This window comes from Diuraphis noxia, unplaced genomic scaffold, assembly GCF_037042655.1.
Source record: "Diuraphis noxia isolate RWA-SAM2 unplaced genomic scaffold, SU_Dnox_SAM2 contig0002, whole genome shotgun sequence".
NCBI lineage: Eukaryota > Metazoa > Arthropoda > Insecta > Hemiptera > Aphididae > Diuraphis > Diuraphis noxia.
The window spans coordinates 54,936,224-54,955,956 of NW_028301712.1; the positions used below are offsets into that span (position 1 = coordinate 54,936,224).

The 19,733-nt window shown below is 32.6% G+C and overlaps 1 protein-coding gene across 1 annotated transcript; it reads left to right on the forward strand.

Moving 5' to 3' along the window:
• Nucleotides 1-2,108: 2,108 nt before the first annotated feature.
• On the forward strand, nt 2,109-19,353 carry LOC107162456 (neuroligin-4, Y-linked-like). Its single transcript, XM_015509366.2, has 11 exons — nt 2,109-2,809; nt 13,894-14,088; nt 14,863-15,057; nt 15,290-15,575; nt 15,667-15,796; nt 15,864-16,091; nt 16,181-16,332; nt 16,423-16,523; nt 16,605-17,476; nt 17,547-17,894; nt 18,324-19,353. Exons 1-11 carry the CDS (start codon nt 2,329-2,331, stop codon nt 19,017-19,019), a joined length of 3,684 nt encoding a protein of 1,227 aa, XP_015364852.2. The 5' UTR covers nt 2,109-2,328; the 3' UTR covers nt 19,020-19,353.
• Nucleotides 19,354-19,733: the final 380 nt, after the last annotated feature.

Here is a 19,733-nt window from a genome sequence, read left to right on the forward strand (position 1 = left end):
GTATACATTTAAACAACACAACTATAATATACGTTAATAGTACGGACTGCGGACATATTATGTTTAGGAGTTTGTCATGATGTTTTTATTTAAAAAAATTGTTGACATCGATGCAGCCTAGCTCAATCAGGGGCAGTCCTCGCCAAGTTCCATGAGTCTGGGGTGAAATATATTGTATAACATATACATTATACATGTCACGATTTTTTCTCATCAATTTGTAGGTACATGACAATAAATGTTATTCTCCATACTCTTTATTATGGTTTTTATTTATTATGTTTTGATGACTATGATGACTGTTAGAATCATTAAGTAAATACACGATTACATGCAGTGGACCCTCAGCCCGTAAATTCGTCACTGAGATCAGTGGATTATTGTTGTTATTATACGTCGTTATAATCGTATGGCATTAATGCATTATAAATCATAACAATATATTAATTTATTGATTTATGGCGAGAAAATATTATAATATTTATATGTTTTCGGTGAAAGTTCTTTCGAGAAACCCTTGTAAGTATACCGAAAAGGGTTAGGTGTTCGTCGATTTCGTCGGGTTTGACATTTGGCATTGCTGTCGTCGTAGCCGTATAGTTGAAGCAGTCGCCGCCTATGGTTGTTGTGATGATTTAAATTTAGAACGTGTGTAGGCCTTGGTCGCGGCGGTGGCAGCAATGTTGGCGTTGTCGTCGTCGTGGCGAATGAACGTACACTCGGAAGCTGGGGGACGACGAATGCACTTAATGGGCCTAATTCCGGACGACTTTGCGAATTTCAGACGGACCACGTGTTTGTAACTATTATTCCTTCCGCTGGAATGCGCATATAAATATATAATTAAAAACAAGCATGTTTCCTGTTAACGCGTGTGTGGTAGTTGTATGAGTATCTAATTTTTTATTTCTTGGGGGGGGGGGGGGGGAGAAAAGAGTGCAAAATGTGGATGTAGACTTTTCAAAAAAACAATCACAATGAATGGAAATACGTGATTATGTTTAAGTTCTAAACAAATATCGTAATCTTTAATACTTTAAGTATAAATCTTACCAGCCTGATCGATATAATATTATATAGTAATAAAACATACGTTATGATTCATAATATTATATTATAGTAATCTATCATATATTCTTTATATAATGTTTAGAATCAAAGAAAAATGAAACATGGGTAGCTGGTATGTGTAATCATCTTGATAATAATTCGTGGCATATATTAGCCGTAAAAGATGAATTGCGTTTAAAAATTTAATGTATTTTTGAGATACCACAATGTGGTAGATAGTTGGTAATAGGTACATATGTAAAAAGTTATAATTAATGTAGGCCTGGCCGGATGTATTTCAATCACCTTAGTAAGTACACTTAGTGTACTTATTAGTATACATGCTATTATGGTAATTTTACCAAAGCGCGAAGCATCAATGTAAGAAAATTTCAAATCCATACTGGTAAATTAAACGATGTATCGGACCTTGATAGGTATTATTCATAAATGATAATGTAGGAATCTACCTAAAATGCATATCGTGGGAATATTATTCGAATTGATAATTAAATTTGATGGTTTCTAAATCGCATAGATATTATGGCAAGGTAGAATTGGATGGGTTTTTTTTAAATGTCTAACGGACCGTATACATTTCTCAAACATTTATATTATAATATCATTAATACTCGCTGTTCTCTCCAATAATATTAACGCGTATTCATACTCGGAATTCGTATTATTAATTAAATTCTGCCCGACAACTGGGCGTTTTTACTAATAATATATAGATATAATTCATTAAGAACGATAATCGCGCGTCGGTAAGAAAATCGGTCACACACCTAAAATATAATATCGACGACTTCCGATCAAATTTCCACTCAGCAAAATTTTCCACTGGTGACACAATCGGCACCGGACATCGATCCGCTATGAAACGAGAACTATTTAATACCCTTACTCGCCCAACACTAAACCGTCGGTCTATTTATTTATTTAAATATAAGAAACACATCACGAGTGTTTACGTTGGCAGGCCCGCGAGCGCCCGAACGCGACGGCCACAGCCGGCGGGTGGAACATATTTTAAATAGCTCAGCGGCCGTGTGTACGCCGCGGCCGCTCGCGTGTCAGTGTGTGACTACGCGTAAACACGTGCGCTTCTATCCATGTGCGTGTGCTGTGTTCGCGACTGTATAATATAATATAATCATAATGCGTGTGCGTGTGCGAAAGAACCAAGCGGCAACGTAATACATATCAGGGCCGATATACAGAACAGCGGTTGTGGTTCATCACGCAGCCATCGGGTTCAATGCGGCGGCAGCCGTCATGGGCGGCGGCGGCGGAACGGCGACGCTGTCCCTGGTCCTGGTGACTGCGGCCGCAGCCGTAGTGATGGTGGCCGGCGGCGTCCGTCCCGAAGTGCTCGGGTACACCGACACGGTGTGGCTAGACCGGCAGGGACCTCTCAAAGGCCTCATCACTACTGTCGGCGGTGGTGCCGAACAGCGGCTGGACAGGGTCGAAGTGTACTTGGGCGTACCGTATGCCGCGTCCCAAGAGAGATTCATGCCACCAGGTGAGTCACCCACGTGGTGCCCGAAGGCGGACGACGGTTCATTCGACAGGAGCCACTGTCGACCACTAAGGGCCGAGTATCTGAAACCGGTGTGCCCACAGCGGCCGCCTGATCTGATGGTGTCCAACAAGCGGCTGTCGGCCGTCCGGCAGAACTATCTGAAGCGGCTGACGCCATACCTGGGCAACCAGAGCGAGGACTGTCTGTACCTGAACATATACGCCCCTCATGGTAAGTCGTCAACTGTTTCGAGGATCTGCAGGTTCAGCCTGAACGGGGTTCAGTTTGAGTTATTAGCACTTAATAAACGTGAAAGCATAGCTTCGATTTGCGAACGCGGTCGAGTATGATTTAACCCATTCCACTTCTATAATTCAGGATTAAAATAATTCATTCATTTTTCATTTAATTATTATGATTAAATCAATGGCTGTATAAAGGTATAGGATTACTAGAAGCTTTAAAAATAAAAATAAAAATGGTATAGGTAATGTATCTGAACAATGTTTAACAATAATTGGATTAGATATTTAGATAACAGTATTTAATTATATAAATAAATGTACAATTATACAAGTAGATTTTGTTACATGAAACGACTAGGTGGGTGTTATGTAAATATTAATAAATTATATAGAATAATAATGAAAACATGAGATACGCCAAAATATGGTATTATACCTATGTACTAATGTATACACGCCGCACTATCCTAAGAATACTACCTATCAGTGTAATAAATTTAAAAAAATGTATGAATATTGTTTTGTGCAGTTCATCTATTTCAAAGCAAAATAATAACGTTTTATTCATTAATGTCTATATAAATATTATAACATATGATCGTCTTCAAGAAAATTAATTAATATTCAGCATTAAAGGTATCAATTTAGTTTTAATCCACTTTTCTATTCAAAGTCAGATAAATCACATACGTAACATCAATGCTTATGTGTTTTATGATATGCATATTACCTATATGCTATTATTGATTGTAACTTTCATAATTTATGTTTAAGTCAATACCTAATAATTTTTAAATTAAACACATTTTTACCCTTATAATTTATAGTTTTAAATGTATTGCCTTTTGTTTATTTCTATAAACTTGTATTATATATATTTCATTATGACTGCAGATGTATTCAATACATTTCAATACATTTTAACATAAAGTATATGTTTATAGCACTGGTGACAGTGACTTAGCGTAATTTTACGATTTTAATTAACAACAGAATTCAAATAATAGCAATTACACATGTTTTCTATGAAGAATATTATAATTTTCATTTTATGTTTTGTCATGCTAGAAAATAAGCTTTAATAATAACATTTTGAATAACGCCATGTGGCGTGTACCTATTTATTCACTGATCAGGTTAGAACGTATAAAGTTAGGATAATATTAATATACATATACAATTTATTTCAAATCCAAAAAACATTTTAGTTATTAGATTTTTTCAAAAAATAATAATTTGCTTATAAATGTAAATATTTGTACATACTTCAAAATCATCAAACATCAAAGGATTCTCCACGCTAATTATATTTTCTACGGTTCGATTAACTTTGCCTAATTTTTAATTTATGTTTCAAACTTGATATGTTGAAATTGAGTAGATTTGAGTTAAAAAAGCTTAATGATTATTTCGCCCTATGCGAAATCGGTCATTTTCTTTTTATACATTTTAAATCAATTTCGGCCTCGTTTACTCAAACTCCATTTTAAATTAATTTGGAGTGATGTTGGTCTATGCAAAACGTCGAACATGTAACATACTTAGGAAGTTAGGAACATTAATGTACTCTTTATACGCGTACGTATATTTATTATTTTATTAATACAATGATAAAATAACACTTACAAGAATCCGTTATTACGACTGATGGCACAATATTTGCTTTCGGTTTCTGATTGCATTCAAGAATAATATGGTAACAAGGCGCAAGTTCAGTGTTCCCTTCAAAAAATCAACATTTTTTATGCCGAAATACTTAAATTTGAAGTAACGACGCGTTAAAATTACCTAGCTATACATTATACACATCGAGAACAAAAAGTTCTATCGATAACTTATACAAATATTAAGAAGACGCCATACTCGAATGTGTTTTCTCCGTCTTACAAGTGTGTAACGTAGCAAATTTATACTCGGCAGATCACATTTAGCTCCTTTAGTTTACAAAATAAGATAAATTGACCTCTAAAAATATTTAAAGGTTAGAACATTATATCTGTGTTCGTATGTTGGGTTTTACGATGATTTAGTTTTTAAATGTGTTATGATCATTTTTAATTTACACTAATTATACACCCAAAACTTGCTAAAAAAATTGAGCTATCGTAAAAACCTAATATTCAAGTACAGATACTTTTAAATTTAAAAGAGGTTAATGCTCTTAAATTTTAAACTAACAAAGTTAAATGTGATCTGTTGAGCGTAAATTTACTATGTTATGCACTTGTAAGACGGAAACAAACACGCATACAAAATGTATTTCAAATCCAATAATTAAGTTATTAATAAATTAAATTCTAGTATCAAATTCTTACCAAAAACCGAACTGATTGAATTATTTTTTATAAATGTTTTGTTGTAATGTATAGGTCATAATGTCATAGTTATAGGTTGTTATTTTAATTGTTTCTGTCTAAAATATAGAAACATTTTTTAAAAATGCACTTTATTTCCAAACAGTTGACACTTTGACAGTACCTAGAATCAACCTGCTATTAAGTATTGTTATTTTTCATTTTATTAGAAATTATTTATATACACACTTAGGTACGTCTTTAACATAAGAAGAAATTTTAATTTAAATAATTTCAGCCATTTATAAGCAAGCATAGTGTTTACATAGTGTAAACTGCATTTTGTTGTAATTTCTTATAATTGTTGAATGTTGATGATCAGGGAACATTATCTAATTATTAGAACCAGTGAAGTTTTTAGATACGTACAATTTACATCATGTATATTCATTTAATCATTTCTATTGAATAACAACTTAAATGTCATTGTGTTTTTTTATAAAAATTATAAAATTGTCTTTTAAAACCTATACGGCTATATTTAATCAATAAATAGTTAGTAATCTATTAAATAAGAAGGAAACTCAAAGGCTCCAATAACCTAAGGTATACCTAAGGAGTATATGAAGTGCAGGTACACTTATAACTTATTACTGCCATGAATGGTTAGGTTAATACCTTAATCAATAATTGATCATCAATTTAGTCTAAAAATTCAAGATACTTTATGTTGTATAACATAATATTTAGTAAATAATAATGATAAAATTAGGTCATCTGATATAAAACTAGAATATAATATCGTCGCTATTGTAGTAAATTATACACATAACGACCGTTGATCGGTCGTCGTATTTTTAGCCGTACCTATGTGATTTATGTCAGATAAAATAGCAGTATGTCATCCTAGGTCTTTGCTTCCGGTGAAAAAAAACCCCGTTTCATATTTTCGTTAAATGTGTTTTTATGTAAAATTAACAGCATGTTCTTCTAAAACTACGTGGTCCAATACAAGGCATAATGTTTGGATGCTATTCAAATGTCGTGAACAAGTCAATTGAATATATTTTGTTGTAAACTGCACCAATTGCCGAAATTCTATTTTAACCTTTCGACTTTCAAAGAGTTGAGTGAGATGTCATAACAACTGTATTAAAAAACTTTAATCAGCAGTAAATAATAATAAATACCTATCACATATATTCCACCCTTACCCAAAAATATCTTCGATATTTTAAATAATGTTTAATACTTACATGGTACATATTTTTAGTCATAAGTGGTTTTAATACATTTTGTTTTCGTCAAACATATGTATTTTTAACTATATGTCAAAACGTAAATTCAGTATTGACTATAATTATAATATACATATTTTGGATCTTCCTCCTTGAAAAATATAAATACAGTCTTAAATAAATTAGTATATTACACATCCTTAAACGGGTTTTAATACTAAAAATAGTAATATAGCTTGGGTGGAGCTCAATTTCGAGTTTATTTTACGCAATTAATTTCCCTAAAATTGGATTACAACGGACAAGAACGATAATAAACAAAGCCGTTAACAAATAATTATGTATAACTCATCATTTAATATCCATGTAGGTAGTAAACAATAATATATAATTCGTTTAATGTGAGAAAGTAATCGTAGAATATGCCAAGAATCGGAATTTGGTTAAGAATTTTTAAACATTTTTCATGTAGTGAAAAAATGTTGTTTTCAAATATATATTTTTTCCGACTGTTTACTGTCAAGCCGTATAATAAGATTTTTGGCATGTAATTGCGAAACGTAAATTATAGTTTTAACATTCACTTTCGTTTTAGGATATTTTTATCACCAAACACTAACTACTAAAATTTGTGTAAATGTCGTATCGACTGAAGTCTGAGATAATGTAAACATCGGTTTAAAGAGATGGCGTATCAGCTGAGTGGTTTTCTGAAAAGCAGTAACAATAGGCCGCGTCGAAAATTCTATACACCTAGACCTAATACAATACGTTTCACAATAGACACAATAATATTTAAATGATGCCGTATTTAAAACACACATTATAATATAGTTTGAAATAGAAAGACGATATGTATAGAAAACAGAAGACACCCTTGGCAGTGCACGGAATTGAATGCCGTCGTCGTAGTCGTCGCGTGTCTACTTAACTCATAACGACACCGGTAAACGACCTCACGAAAGCGCACGTGGTATCTTATATATAAATTCAAATAATCGCATAAAAAAAGCTATTCTCTTTGTGTAGTCGTTCCGGTCCTCCTTTCCACACGACGTATCGTCTCCCATCTGCACATAGGCGCACGACAGAGATAGGCAGGCAACTACGGTGTATGCACCGTCTATATAGACAGAGTAAGAAAATTATGTACAGACGACTATACTTCTTATACTAGTGCAGTGATGTGTATATATATAAGTGTATACACAACGTACACATATAAATACTATGTTGTGTGTGTAAAAATGTAATAAAAAGAACTCGGTAATTGCCTGGCGTGGATGTGTTGGCCCGTGTCCAAAGCGAGAATGAATACACGTCCACAAGCACCCTATTACTATTTCAGTATATATTTTCAATATTGTACATAATTATTTTTAATAGATAACTACACGCAGCCATTACGACTGTAAAGGTAAGAGTGATTATAGGAGGTATACCAGATCACGTTACGATTTAAATATTTAGCTCTTTATATAGGGTGTGAGGAGGAGGTATTGTGGTAAGTGATTCGAATAATACAAGGACAAATCAGTATTATTAGGACAAATTCTTATCCCATCAAATGCAGTGGAAATGTAGCATATATAGTAATATCTATCTTACAAATTACAATAACTGCAGTACTCCCAGATCAACACTTTTCCTATTCCTATTATCCACCTACGTATAGTTATTGTATATTTGCATAAATATATTTAATTATACGTTAATAGAGTAGTTTTTATAGTTGCCTTACATTAAGAGGAAGAGGACCTTGTTCGTTATACACGAATGTGATGTCTCCGTCTTACTAATAAATAATAGCGGAGTGAAGTGGGTTACATTTATGCTTTTTCGTAAATTAAAATAGGGGTGGTTGGTACTTGGAAAGTTGTAGCAGTGTCTGATATAAAACAATTTAATAATGGATACTGGATAAGTGGGTGGGTACTCAATAGTCCTAAGAATTAAATTGAGTAACTGATAACGAATAGCATAACAAATTTTACGTTCATGATAAGAATCCATTTGAGTCGTTGTTAAAAATCCAAGTGATCAGCTGATCAGCAGGATGAATTATATTTTGGTGTTTATACATGTGAATACTATATTATATACTATGATATATATGATATCAGATTATATTATGTAAAAAAGGAACCGTTTATGATACACAATCCATGACAAAAGTGAAAATATCCTTTATCTCTATCCTTTACATTTTTCGTCCAATAATATTGCAAGATATATATATATTATATATATATATATATAGTTTTTTGTCGTATTCACTATGTAAATATAATATAGATTTTAATCAGAAAACGTGTATTCATGTGACGAGTATGTATAAATTAAATTTTACAGGATTTTGACCGATTCTAACACAATAAGACTTGCGGGCATGCATAAGTTTATACATTTTATATTATAATACTGGTACAGTTATCGTTTGAGTGTATATAATATGGTGGCATGTGTATAAACATACAGTACACAGGTACCTACCAAATATCGTATGTGTATTTTTTTTATAACTTTTTAGGCGACCGTCCCAGAAGCCCAGATGGTACTTGTGGACCAAAACGGCTGCTGCTGCGTTGTCAAACGTAAGCCGCCACCATATGACGTGTTTTGTCGTTCTGAGAAAAAAATGAATAGTAATAATTAATAATAAACAGAACAAATTATTATATTTAAATCGGTAGGTTAGGTTAGGTAATTGTTAATCACATCTAAAGTCGTGTCTTATATTTCCACTAAATCCCACTTACCACCCACATATCACCGTCTTATACATGAATACATGAATTATTTTATTCATAATTATCTAAATATGAAAATATTATAGTATATTGTACTCTTTCAGATTTATCAAACAGTATGTTTAGTAATTGTTTACGATACCAATCTTATAAAAAAATAATACTAATTATTATAAGAAACAAGTCAGAGGTTATAAGAAGCCATCATGGCCATACTTATGGCATCAATTACAAAACAAGTTTTACTAATGCAGGATAATCATCCGCTTAACTCCAAAGAGAAGGGGTGAAATAAAAGAAAATTATAATTAGTACTAAAAAAGTAAAAACGTCATTCTAATGACCTGATCAAAAATCGTATAATTGGTATGATTCCAACGTTAAATATCCCTCATTAGGTACGTTTTAAAATACATTATAAATATATAATTTTATTGCGAATAAAACGAATTAACAAATTTAATTTATTTGATGTCCATAATACAATATGAAAAAACTAAGCAACAAAATCTATAGCAGTTTGTTGAACAAAGAAGCAATGCGATTAGTGATCTTAACGGTTAGGTTGACGTTCTTCATTATGTTTACTTAAAGTTCAAGTCTTAAAGCAATCAAGTCACTTTACTCAGTCGTACTGCTTCTTAATCAAGTTTTTAATTTAATAAATAATAATAACCAAAGCAAAAAACGAATTAATCAGAAGCAAGGTGTTAAATAATTAATTTACTGCTTAAATACCTAAATATAGGTATTTAAACGCCAGCCAGCATAGGTAATGAGGGCATAACACATTCCCACCAAAAGTTGACCTTTCACTATGTATGTCGACTCAATAACGAAAATCGAAGGACTCACCATATTATATAACGGGACTTACGAGACAAGAGTGTGATCACGATAAGTGGAAACACTCAATAACTATGTGCAGGCTTCATATATTTCAATTCTGCTTTTTCGGCTAACTAATAAACATTATTATACACATTTTCAAATAATTAGACTATTTTTTTGACACTTAACTTTGCGCATGCGCACAATAACTTTTTTTTTTTAAATGGCATGATCCATTTTTGACCACAAATTATTTTTTTTGGTATTTTTTTATGAATTTTAGTGGTTGAATTTCTTTTCTAAGTCAAAAAATGACCGAGTTATAGCAATTTGATTTTACGTTATTTGCACGGGTATAACAGATTATAAAATACTTAGTTAATAATAATAAATACGTGAATAATAAAAACTAAGTATTTTATAATCTGTTATACCCGTGCAAATAACGTAAAATCAAATTGCTATAACTCGGTCATTTTTTGACTTAGAAAAGAAATTCAACCACTAAAATTCATAAAAAAATACCAAAAAAAATAATTTGTGGTCAAAAATAAATCATGCCATTTAAAAAAAAAAAGTTATTGTGCGCATGCGCAAAGTTAAGTGTCAAAAAAATAGTCTAATTATTTGAAAATGTTTATAATAATGTTTATTAGTTAGCCGAAAGAGCAGAATTGAAATATATGAAGCCTGCACATAGTTATTGAGTGTTTCCACTTATCGTGATCACACTGTATATTGCAATCGACTTTAATAAGTATTAATAACACACATAATTTTGAACTTTGTATACATTGATTAAGCACGCAACACACTCTAATTGAATAATAACATATAATATGTAAATTGGTGATTTAAAATTAACGGAAATCTATTAATACTTCTGTATGTTGGTATGTGTCATACGCCGACACTCGGTCTCAGAGATTCGACTCCAACGACAATGTGAACAATATTTTGTTCCTAAAAGGGAACTAGGTCGTCAAGTATAAATCCATAAATTGTGATTGATCAACAAGATTTATTTATTTATTTTATTTATTTATTAGAGCCGCAACAACTAAGGTTGTTGGCATATTGTACAATGTAAGCATTAAATTAGGTGCTAAATAACTTTATGAATATTAAGTACAATGTAGATTATTTATAAAGGTATAACGTTAAAATATATGAGTTCAACATTGGTAGTGAGAGAAAGATAAAAATAAAAACAATAAAAATACAAATGTCAGATAAGGTTATACAATTTGGTTATTTTAAGAAACTTTATGATTTTGATAGTGTTTTCGTGATAGGGTCCAAGTGCTTCATAAATATAGATGCTCAGGTATACTTAAGGCTGTTCTGGTGTCTACGTAGTTTCGACAGTATTTTTATAATTTGTCGTACCAGCTGTCTCATCAATTTTTCCCGACCAAATCCTGGTCACTATTATATAGATATAAAAAAAAAATACCAAATGAGTAAAATATTATTATAGTGGTTTCGCCTTGTTTACCTTGTAGGTACTTTTTATTGGACGTTATTTCGCATCGTTACACCTCCTTTCGTAGGTACACAACCTATTCACACATACCACACGTATATTACTACTAAACGCAAGTGTATTGCCAAAATATTGTATACGATTTATCCGTGGCAAGCTATTTTTTTCTTCGACTCTGTGTAAATCTGTCATCGGCCGCGCCCGCGTCCGCTGCGTCTCTTAAAATAATCATACCGTAACCTATAACCGCCGCCTCACACGCAAACGCGATACCGGCGTACCATTATCCTATGTATATAATGCAATATGTAGGTAGATATTATAATATATTTAATATCCACTTTGTTGGATTTTTGAACCGAATGTGATTATTGAGATCACCTAAAAACAAATATAACATTTTTGTAGGTACATACATGCATAAGGCATAACTACAAGTTATTACCTACAATCAAAGTATATTATTTAAAATAATAAGAATAAGTTCAACAAATAAATACGCTATGAATAAAAGTACCTACGTAAAAGGTAAACAAAATAAAATGTTATAAGTACTAACAATAAATGGCCTTAGTTTAATTTAATTATTATTACATTTTAAATATACAGAGTACCAGTGTCTAAGATTTGTCTATTATACGTATTTAGCCTAAACGTATATATTCGTAGTCGTAAAATAAATAGCCTATGGGCTATGACAATGACATGTATACGGTGTATCAATAAAAATAATGTGTAATATTCTCTGTAAAATTACAAACTTAGTATACCGTCTATATACCTATAGATTTCTTATTCAATTGTTTTTTTTTTTCATATATAAAACTAATAACTGTATAGCATATTAGCATCATAGGTATAATACTTAAATGTATACAAAAACATTTTTTTACATATTACACATACGACATACATGACAAAATTGAAAACTATATATATGTATCGTCATGGTTAATAGACATAATCAAACATAAACTTTAATGCAGTTGGATATCTATTACCATTTTACCAACCTATTATTTACTTAAATACCTACTTGTAACTTGTTTAAACCAAATCAGAAATAATACTGCAAATTAAACTTTAAGTAATTAACCTACAAACGTACAAAAGGAACATAATAAATACTAAACATTATAATCTATTTTATAGTCTATTAAGGTATGTGTGTTATATAAATAATTTAATAATTTATTAAAATAGGTACTTAAGTTTTACACTTTATTTTTAAAGATATCATAATGGTATTTGTATAACAGTATGACTTATAATTCGTAGGTAAGTAATTTTAAATACATGGAAGAAAATGGGAGTCTTAATTTTGCCAATTTGTATAGAAAAGACATCAAATGTTTTTAATGATTTGCACCTATGTCCTATATATACGACGTGTGTTTATATCGTCCTACTATAAGTCTATATTAGCTTAAAAACCAACATGACTGGGAATAGGCCAAGTATTTATTAGGAACGAAATACGTAGGAGTGTGAGATAAATAGAATAAAGAAAAACTACTCGTCTGTAAGTTTGCCATTATACTAGTTGGTTAGCACAGTGGCGGTACTGATATATTCCCCACGCATATTACAACGAATTATTTAAAGCTCAATCGGAACGAAAAGCTAATGTTTACTCTACCACGTCGGTAAACAAAATAACACTGAGACAGCTCCAATCATGTTTCCGAGTAATCATTAAAAATAATACTCTCGCAGTTCAAGTTAATAGCGGCACTTGACTAAAAACATAACTCATATTACATAATTATAAGATGATTTTGATTATTATAAACGTTATATATTTACGTATTACGTATATATATATGTAATAATTCAGTGTATTACCGGTTCTTATTCACGACTCTTTCGAATTAAAATTATTGAAAAAAGTAAAAAAACACCATATCTGCTGGGATAAGTGAAATAATAAAAAAGATTAACAATTAAGTATTTATATAAATATTTTAATACTCAATATTATTTGTTTTCATTTTAAGCATAAATATCTTTTCAGATAACTTTACTCTTGATATTTCTTTTGAACACGTGATTACTGATTAGTGATTCTGTGATTGGCTACGCGTTTATTCTATATCGATGATACTAACTAAAAAAGTAGGTATTATTGTTACAATATAACATCTAACGGCTATAAATGTTAATTAATGAAATAAATAAGGTTCATCATCATCAATCATCATAATATAAACAGAACATAGGTGCAAATAAGCTAGGGGTTAATTTAGGCTAGTCCACCGAACGTTTTCTACATTTTGTTTAAAGATTAATTAATATTATTAAAGTAGGGTCTTAGCCCTTTCCTAAATCTCAAACGTTTTTTGCGCCTAACAAAATATCTACCATATAAAACGATAAATGAATAATTTGCAGCCAGAATAGATACTATCATTATATTAATATTATACACGTAACATATTAAATGCAATTATCATAATATTTATGTATCATAGATCCAAAAAACGAGATGAATGATGAAGCGGGAACCGATTACAAAGCAACCACCAAAAAAACCAAGTACGCTGTGATAATGTTCATTCATGGGGAATCGTTTGAGTGGAACTCTGGCAACCCGTACGACGGTTCTGTGCTGGCTAGCTACGGAAAAGTTATTTTTATTACAATTAACTATCGCGTGGGCGTTTTAGGTGAGTCCTCTCTCCTGTATATATAATATAATATACCTGACATCGCATACATTGTGGGGCCAATAGCTGCAGTTCTTATGCTAACAATTCTTACCCAACACCAAAGTATAAAATGTAAGAAGGTGTAGTAGAGGTATTTTATAAAAAAAAAATGTACTGATTATCATATTGACTTTTACATCATTGGATGGGGTTATGAGGTTGATATAGAATTGAAAAACTTTAATTTATCCTTGATCATAAATAAACTAAAAATTATATAAAAAATCCTATATTCATCCCAATTTTTCAATTTGCATTTGGAGTGGTTATGAATGAAAAACATATGATTATTTTAGTTATAAACTCCTTGTATTCGTTAAGTTCAAATACTTATTAAAATAAGGTCCAAATTATGGTATTGAATCATAGTTTATAGGTAGGTAGAGTTCAAGACTGATATCGACAATTGATACTAATGATTTATATATGCATACATCACTAAGGCACACTTTCGCGATTTCCGAAGAAAATAATCACACGATATATTAGGTATGTATTATGTTGTATTACATACTTAAGAATAAAGCAGGTAATAGGTATATACAATATACATAGTATTTATACCTACACACCTTTGGCATATATTTAGCCCCTGCAGTAGATTTATTTGTTTACTATTGCCGGGGTGTTGAATAGAAGACTAGATCGATATTACATGTGTAACGTAGTAATGTTCATTATTATATAATAATATTGTTATCGTCAATATTTATTTCGGATGTATTCATGTAGGTTTTTTAAAGTCCAATGGTGGAGACATTCCGGCAAGTAATTTCGGCCTGTTAGATCAAATGGCCGCCTTAGAGTGGATCAAGAATAACATACAAGCGTTTGGCGGTAACCCAAATGCGGTTACGGTGATGGGACACGGTACCGGTGCGGCTTGTGCGAATTTTCTAATGATGGCGCCACCGGTCAATAACAATAGTGAGTAACAGACACATATATTATAGTGTACGAAATACCGAATATATATAATTTTTAAAAACAACGTGTGTTCACTGTAATAGCAATGTAATAGTGATTAGTGATAAAAACAGAATTTCATAAAAATAAAATAAATGCTATGTTGTTTAATGATCAACAGTAATATATAATATAATATTAATAAATATATATTTAAATGTTATAAACGAGTTCAATTTTTGTGCGTTTCCAGATCTATTTCAAAGAGCTATACTGATGAGTGGTTCTGCTTTGTCTGATTGGGCATTGGTGAAAAACCCAATCATGAACACAATACAAGTTGGCCAGTCTTTGAACTGCGAGCCAGGTGGCAATGAGAAATTTTTCGACTGTTTACGGAGAAAACGGTTTACGGATCTGGTGTCGACCAAAATGTATTTACCACCGTTTGTCACTGTGTTCGGTCCAATGGTCGATGGCGTGATGATTACCAACGAACCACTGCCGTTATTGAAAGAGCACAAGAACTTAATGAAAAAGTATATACTATTATACTAACACGAATGAATAAATCATAATACTAATGCACATAAAATACAATCATGCTGTTTTAACTAATTTAATTTTCAGCTATAGAATCCTAGCCGGCGTCACGGAATACGAAAGTTACCACTTGCTGGATAGCGTGTCACTAGCGCATGGTATGTTAGAAAACGAACAACACAAAGTGTTGTTAGATTACATGAAAGCCAAGTTCGAGGTAAGTAACTATTTTTATGTCCTCCATGTTTTCGTGTAATTCATACATAATGGTCATTTTTTCAAAGCTTTTTCCAGATCTCACTCTTACGGCCACTTTAGCACAATACACAGAACGTGATCGAACGTGGTCTTCATCGGGAGCTCTGGAAAATCGTGATGTCTTGTTAGATATTCTAAGTGATGCTATGGTCTTAGCACCTTTAACTCAACTTGCCGAAATCCAGTCAGAGGTCAACGAAAATACGTACTTTTACGTTTTTACTCATAGAAGTACTTTCAGTGAATACGACGTGGTAAAATCAATTTTAAACGATATAAGACAAACTATTTGACAATTATTTTATTATTTTATTCACACTATTATTTCGTTATTAAATTACAGGTGAAAAAAAGTATAAACGGTGAAGATTTACCCTATGTTTTGGGTGTACCATTGGGTGGTAATACAATTCATCTTAAAACTCAGTATGATCAAAAAGAAAAAAGATTATCTGAAATGATAATGACTCATTGGAGTAATTTTGCTAAAACAGGGTAAAAATAATTGATCTATATACTTTTATTACAACTTATTCTTAATTAATAAGTGACCAAACCGAAAAAAAAACAATTTTTTGTATTTAGAGACCCAAATTTTTCAAAAAAATCATACCAAAATGAATGGAAAATGAATAATGTACGATGGCCAAAATACAGTATTGCGAATCGCGCTTACTTGGAACTAAGTCAGTCGATACGTTACATAATAATTAGATGAATAATTAATCTTATATGATAATATTATTGCTATATTTCAACGGTTTCAGATTTGACTAATCGGCAGAGAGTGAATTATAGAACAAATAAGTGTAAATTTTGGAATGTAGATCTTCCACAAAGGATCGAAGACAAACGGCAAAAAGACGCAGAACAGTCTAAGCCATCATACTCTTCGTTACCTATGATACCGAAAGAGTCCCAACCTCCATGGATTGACCGCGAACCAATATTCAGCTTGCCCACATTGATGCCAGACGACCCGATGCCAAGACCCGATGAGTTTCCCGAAGAACCCAACCCAGGAGAAGAGCCTTCAGCTGAACCATCAGACAAGAAGGTTCAGGAAACTGTAGAAGCATCGTCCTCTGTTGTCGTGTCTCTGATAATTATTATCGGAATACTTTTTTTGTTGGTCAACATCTGCGCATTTGGTGGAATTTACTACCAGAGGGATAAGCTGAGAGTTCGCGAACGTTTATTCAACAACCGGTTTAGATGCGACGGTGCGAATACGAGCCGAACATTTGACGACGATGACGACGAGCAGAATGACGTGTACATGAAAACCACTACAGAAGAACCTGAAATAGCTAAGGTCCACAAATTCAACAAGAACCAAGCATACGATTCAGTGGCATTGGCCAGCGTAAAACCCGAGGCCATCGGTGGTAAACGGTTGGGTAAGTGGGCGGAAATATCGAGACAAAGAAGTAGTAGCACGATAACCATGGACCCACATACCCGAGTCAAAGAGTGGATTAACACAGAGATCATACAACGGTATTCTCCTAGGATTTTGCGGAGACAGCGGAGGGAAGAAAAAAAAAGACAGTTAGTATGTGCTGAAGACCCATCGGTGATGGCCGAAAAATCTGAAATACCAGATGTTCATAAAGCATCTGAAAAGTCTAGAAATAAAGTATTTATCGCACAGTGTTTCATTTTTTTCTTCTAAATAAAGATTTAATAAATGTATTTTATCTTATTAGGTTTCTGTCGGTATTGACGCAACGCCAGCCGCTCGGACGATAAGTGTATTAAAACAAACGCCCATAGAGTTAACGAAATCCATGGACGCGATGGGTCATTTAGAAAGAGTAGAAATAAAACCATCACTGTCATTGGGTTCGATTAACAAAAAAACTTTAACCAGAAGTGACGCACTCAACGATTGTGATGACTTATTAATGTCTTCGCAAGACACGTTGCACAAGAGTTCCACTAGCATTCAATTGAAACCCGCTGTAAAGGAGAAGAGACCCGGCATTAAGGTCACTCATGGGTACTCAAAGTCGGAACCGGCACGAGACATCCCAAAAGAACCTGTTTACACCCAAGTTAGTATCACACTGCTAAATTAGTTAGTATAATCGACTGTTCGATTTGAATTTACAAAATATAAATGCATATTATAATATCCTATAGAAATATAGTCATAACTCCTATAGTAATTTTGTCATTGAAACTTTTTGTAGGGGAGAGGGTAATCACAATTACTGTGAATTATTACTAGAATCACGTTGACCTCTTAAAATTAGAATTTAAATAAATGGATTAATGGAATTTTAATAGCTTATATAATATTACTAATATATGTTATATAAATACTAAAAAGTAGTCCACGTTGAATGGATCATCGGCATTTATTTTCTATAATACAAAATTTTGATTTGTAATAAATACAATTATCCAAAAGTTAGCATTCTAATTAAAAAGATACAATTTAATACCAATCTCTTCTTTATCTAACTGATTTGATTATGCAGGTGTGCAAGCCAAAGACATTGGCTGTGACTTCGTCAAAAAACACGAGCTACGAATCGAGCTCGCACTACGAAGATATAAATGTTACATCCAAGGAGTATGCGATGAACGGGGGCAGCGGCGTTGTAGACTGTTGTTCAGATGGTGGTGGAGGCGTTCGCCGGATCAAATACCCAAAAGTGTTGCCGGATTTCCCGGTGCAATGTGGTCCCGGTCCCGAACGTAGACTGTCACTACCTCCACCGTTAGCGGGCATACCCGAGGGGTCTGGAAAAATACCTCCACCACCGCCTCCCAGGGTGTCATCAACTCTGGGCAGGAAGAAGGATAAGACGGAAGCCATGTCCGTCGCTGGGCCGTTCAACAGAGCCCCGCAACAGGACACCATACCCGAAGAACACAAATCTCTGGTAGTGCCCTGCGTACCCAACAAGGTTTGTCCCCCGGTACAAGCAGCAACAGCTATGACGTTAACAGTCAAGAAACCTGCTGAGCCTAGGATCGTCATCAAAGCCAGTTCGGTGCAACATCACTCGCAGCACCAGCCACAGCAACTACAACAGCAACACCAGCAGAAGCAACCCAAAAGGACAAACATACCACGAGTAATACACCCGCTAAACAGCGACCGGAATAACAAAACGACACCGGCCGGATCCGAGGGTGACACGGGCACGATTAAGAGAAAAAAGAAATAAACTGCAGATGACCTTTAATTTCCTACTAAGCTACAAAAGTGTATAACGTGAACTATAAAATTGTTTGATCATATTATATTATAAAAACAATAGCGATACACAACTGTTCATCGTATTGTATATTGTATTCTGTGTAACTGTGTGTGTATGTATGTATGTACTTGTATATTATGTTCCATGCCATATATATAGTGCTAATGTAAATTGTATTTTTATTTAATTTTTTTTTTTTTATGGTATTCATAATACTGAGAAAGTTTAATTTACGCGTTACTTACCTCGGTGGCTCGGTGAAATTTTTAATATGACAATAGAAAAAAACATTTATATATGATATACTCTTAATAGTTAATGTTATATTTTTCTTTTTTATATCTATACATAATTACCAGTCTTAACGTCAGTTAAATTACAATCGAATTAGGTAACAAATATTAATATTTAAAGTAGGTAATAACGGTAATTTCCACTATCTATTGGATTAGACAAATAAAAGGTTCTTTTTATAACAGTGCTTGCGATGCGAATTTATTTCATTTCAAGCCATTCATGTTTGGTTACATTGCCTACATTTTAATCTGAATGATGAAAATTCGAATTAAAAAATAATATATAAATAAACTTACACCGTTTTTAAAGATGTCATTGAACGATTTATTACAAAAAAACATGTTAGGCGGGATAATGAAATTGGTATCAGTCTTTCATATTATT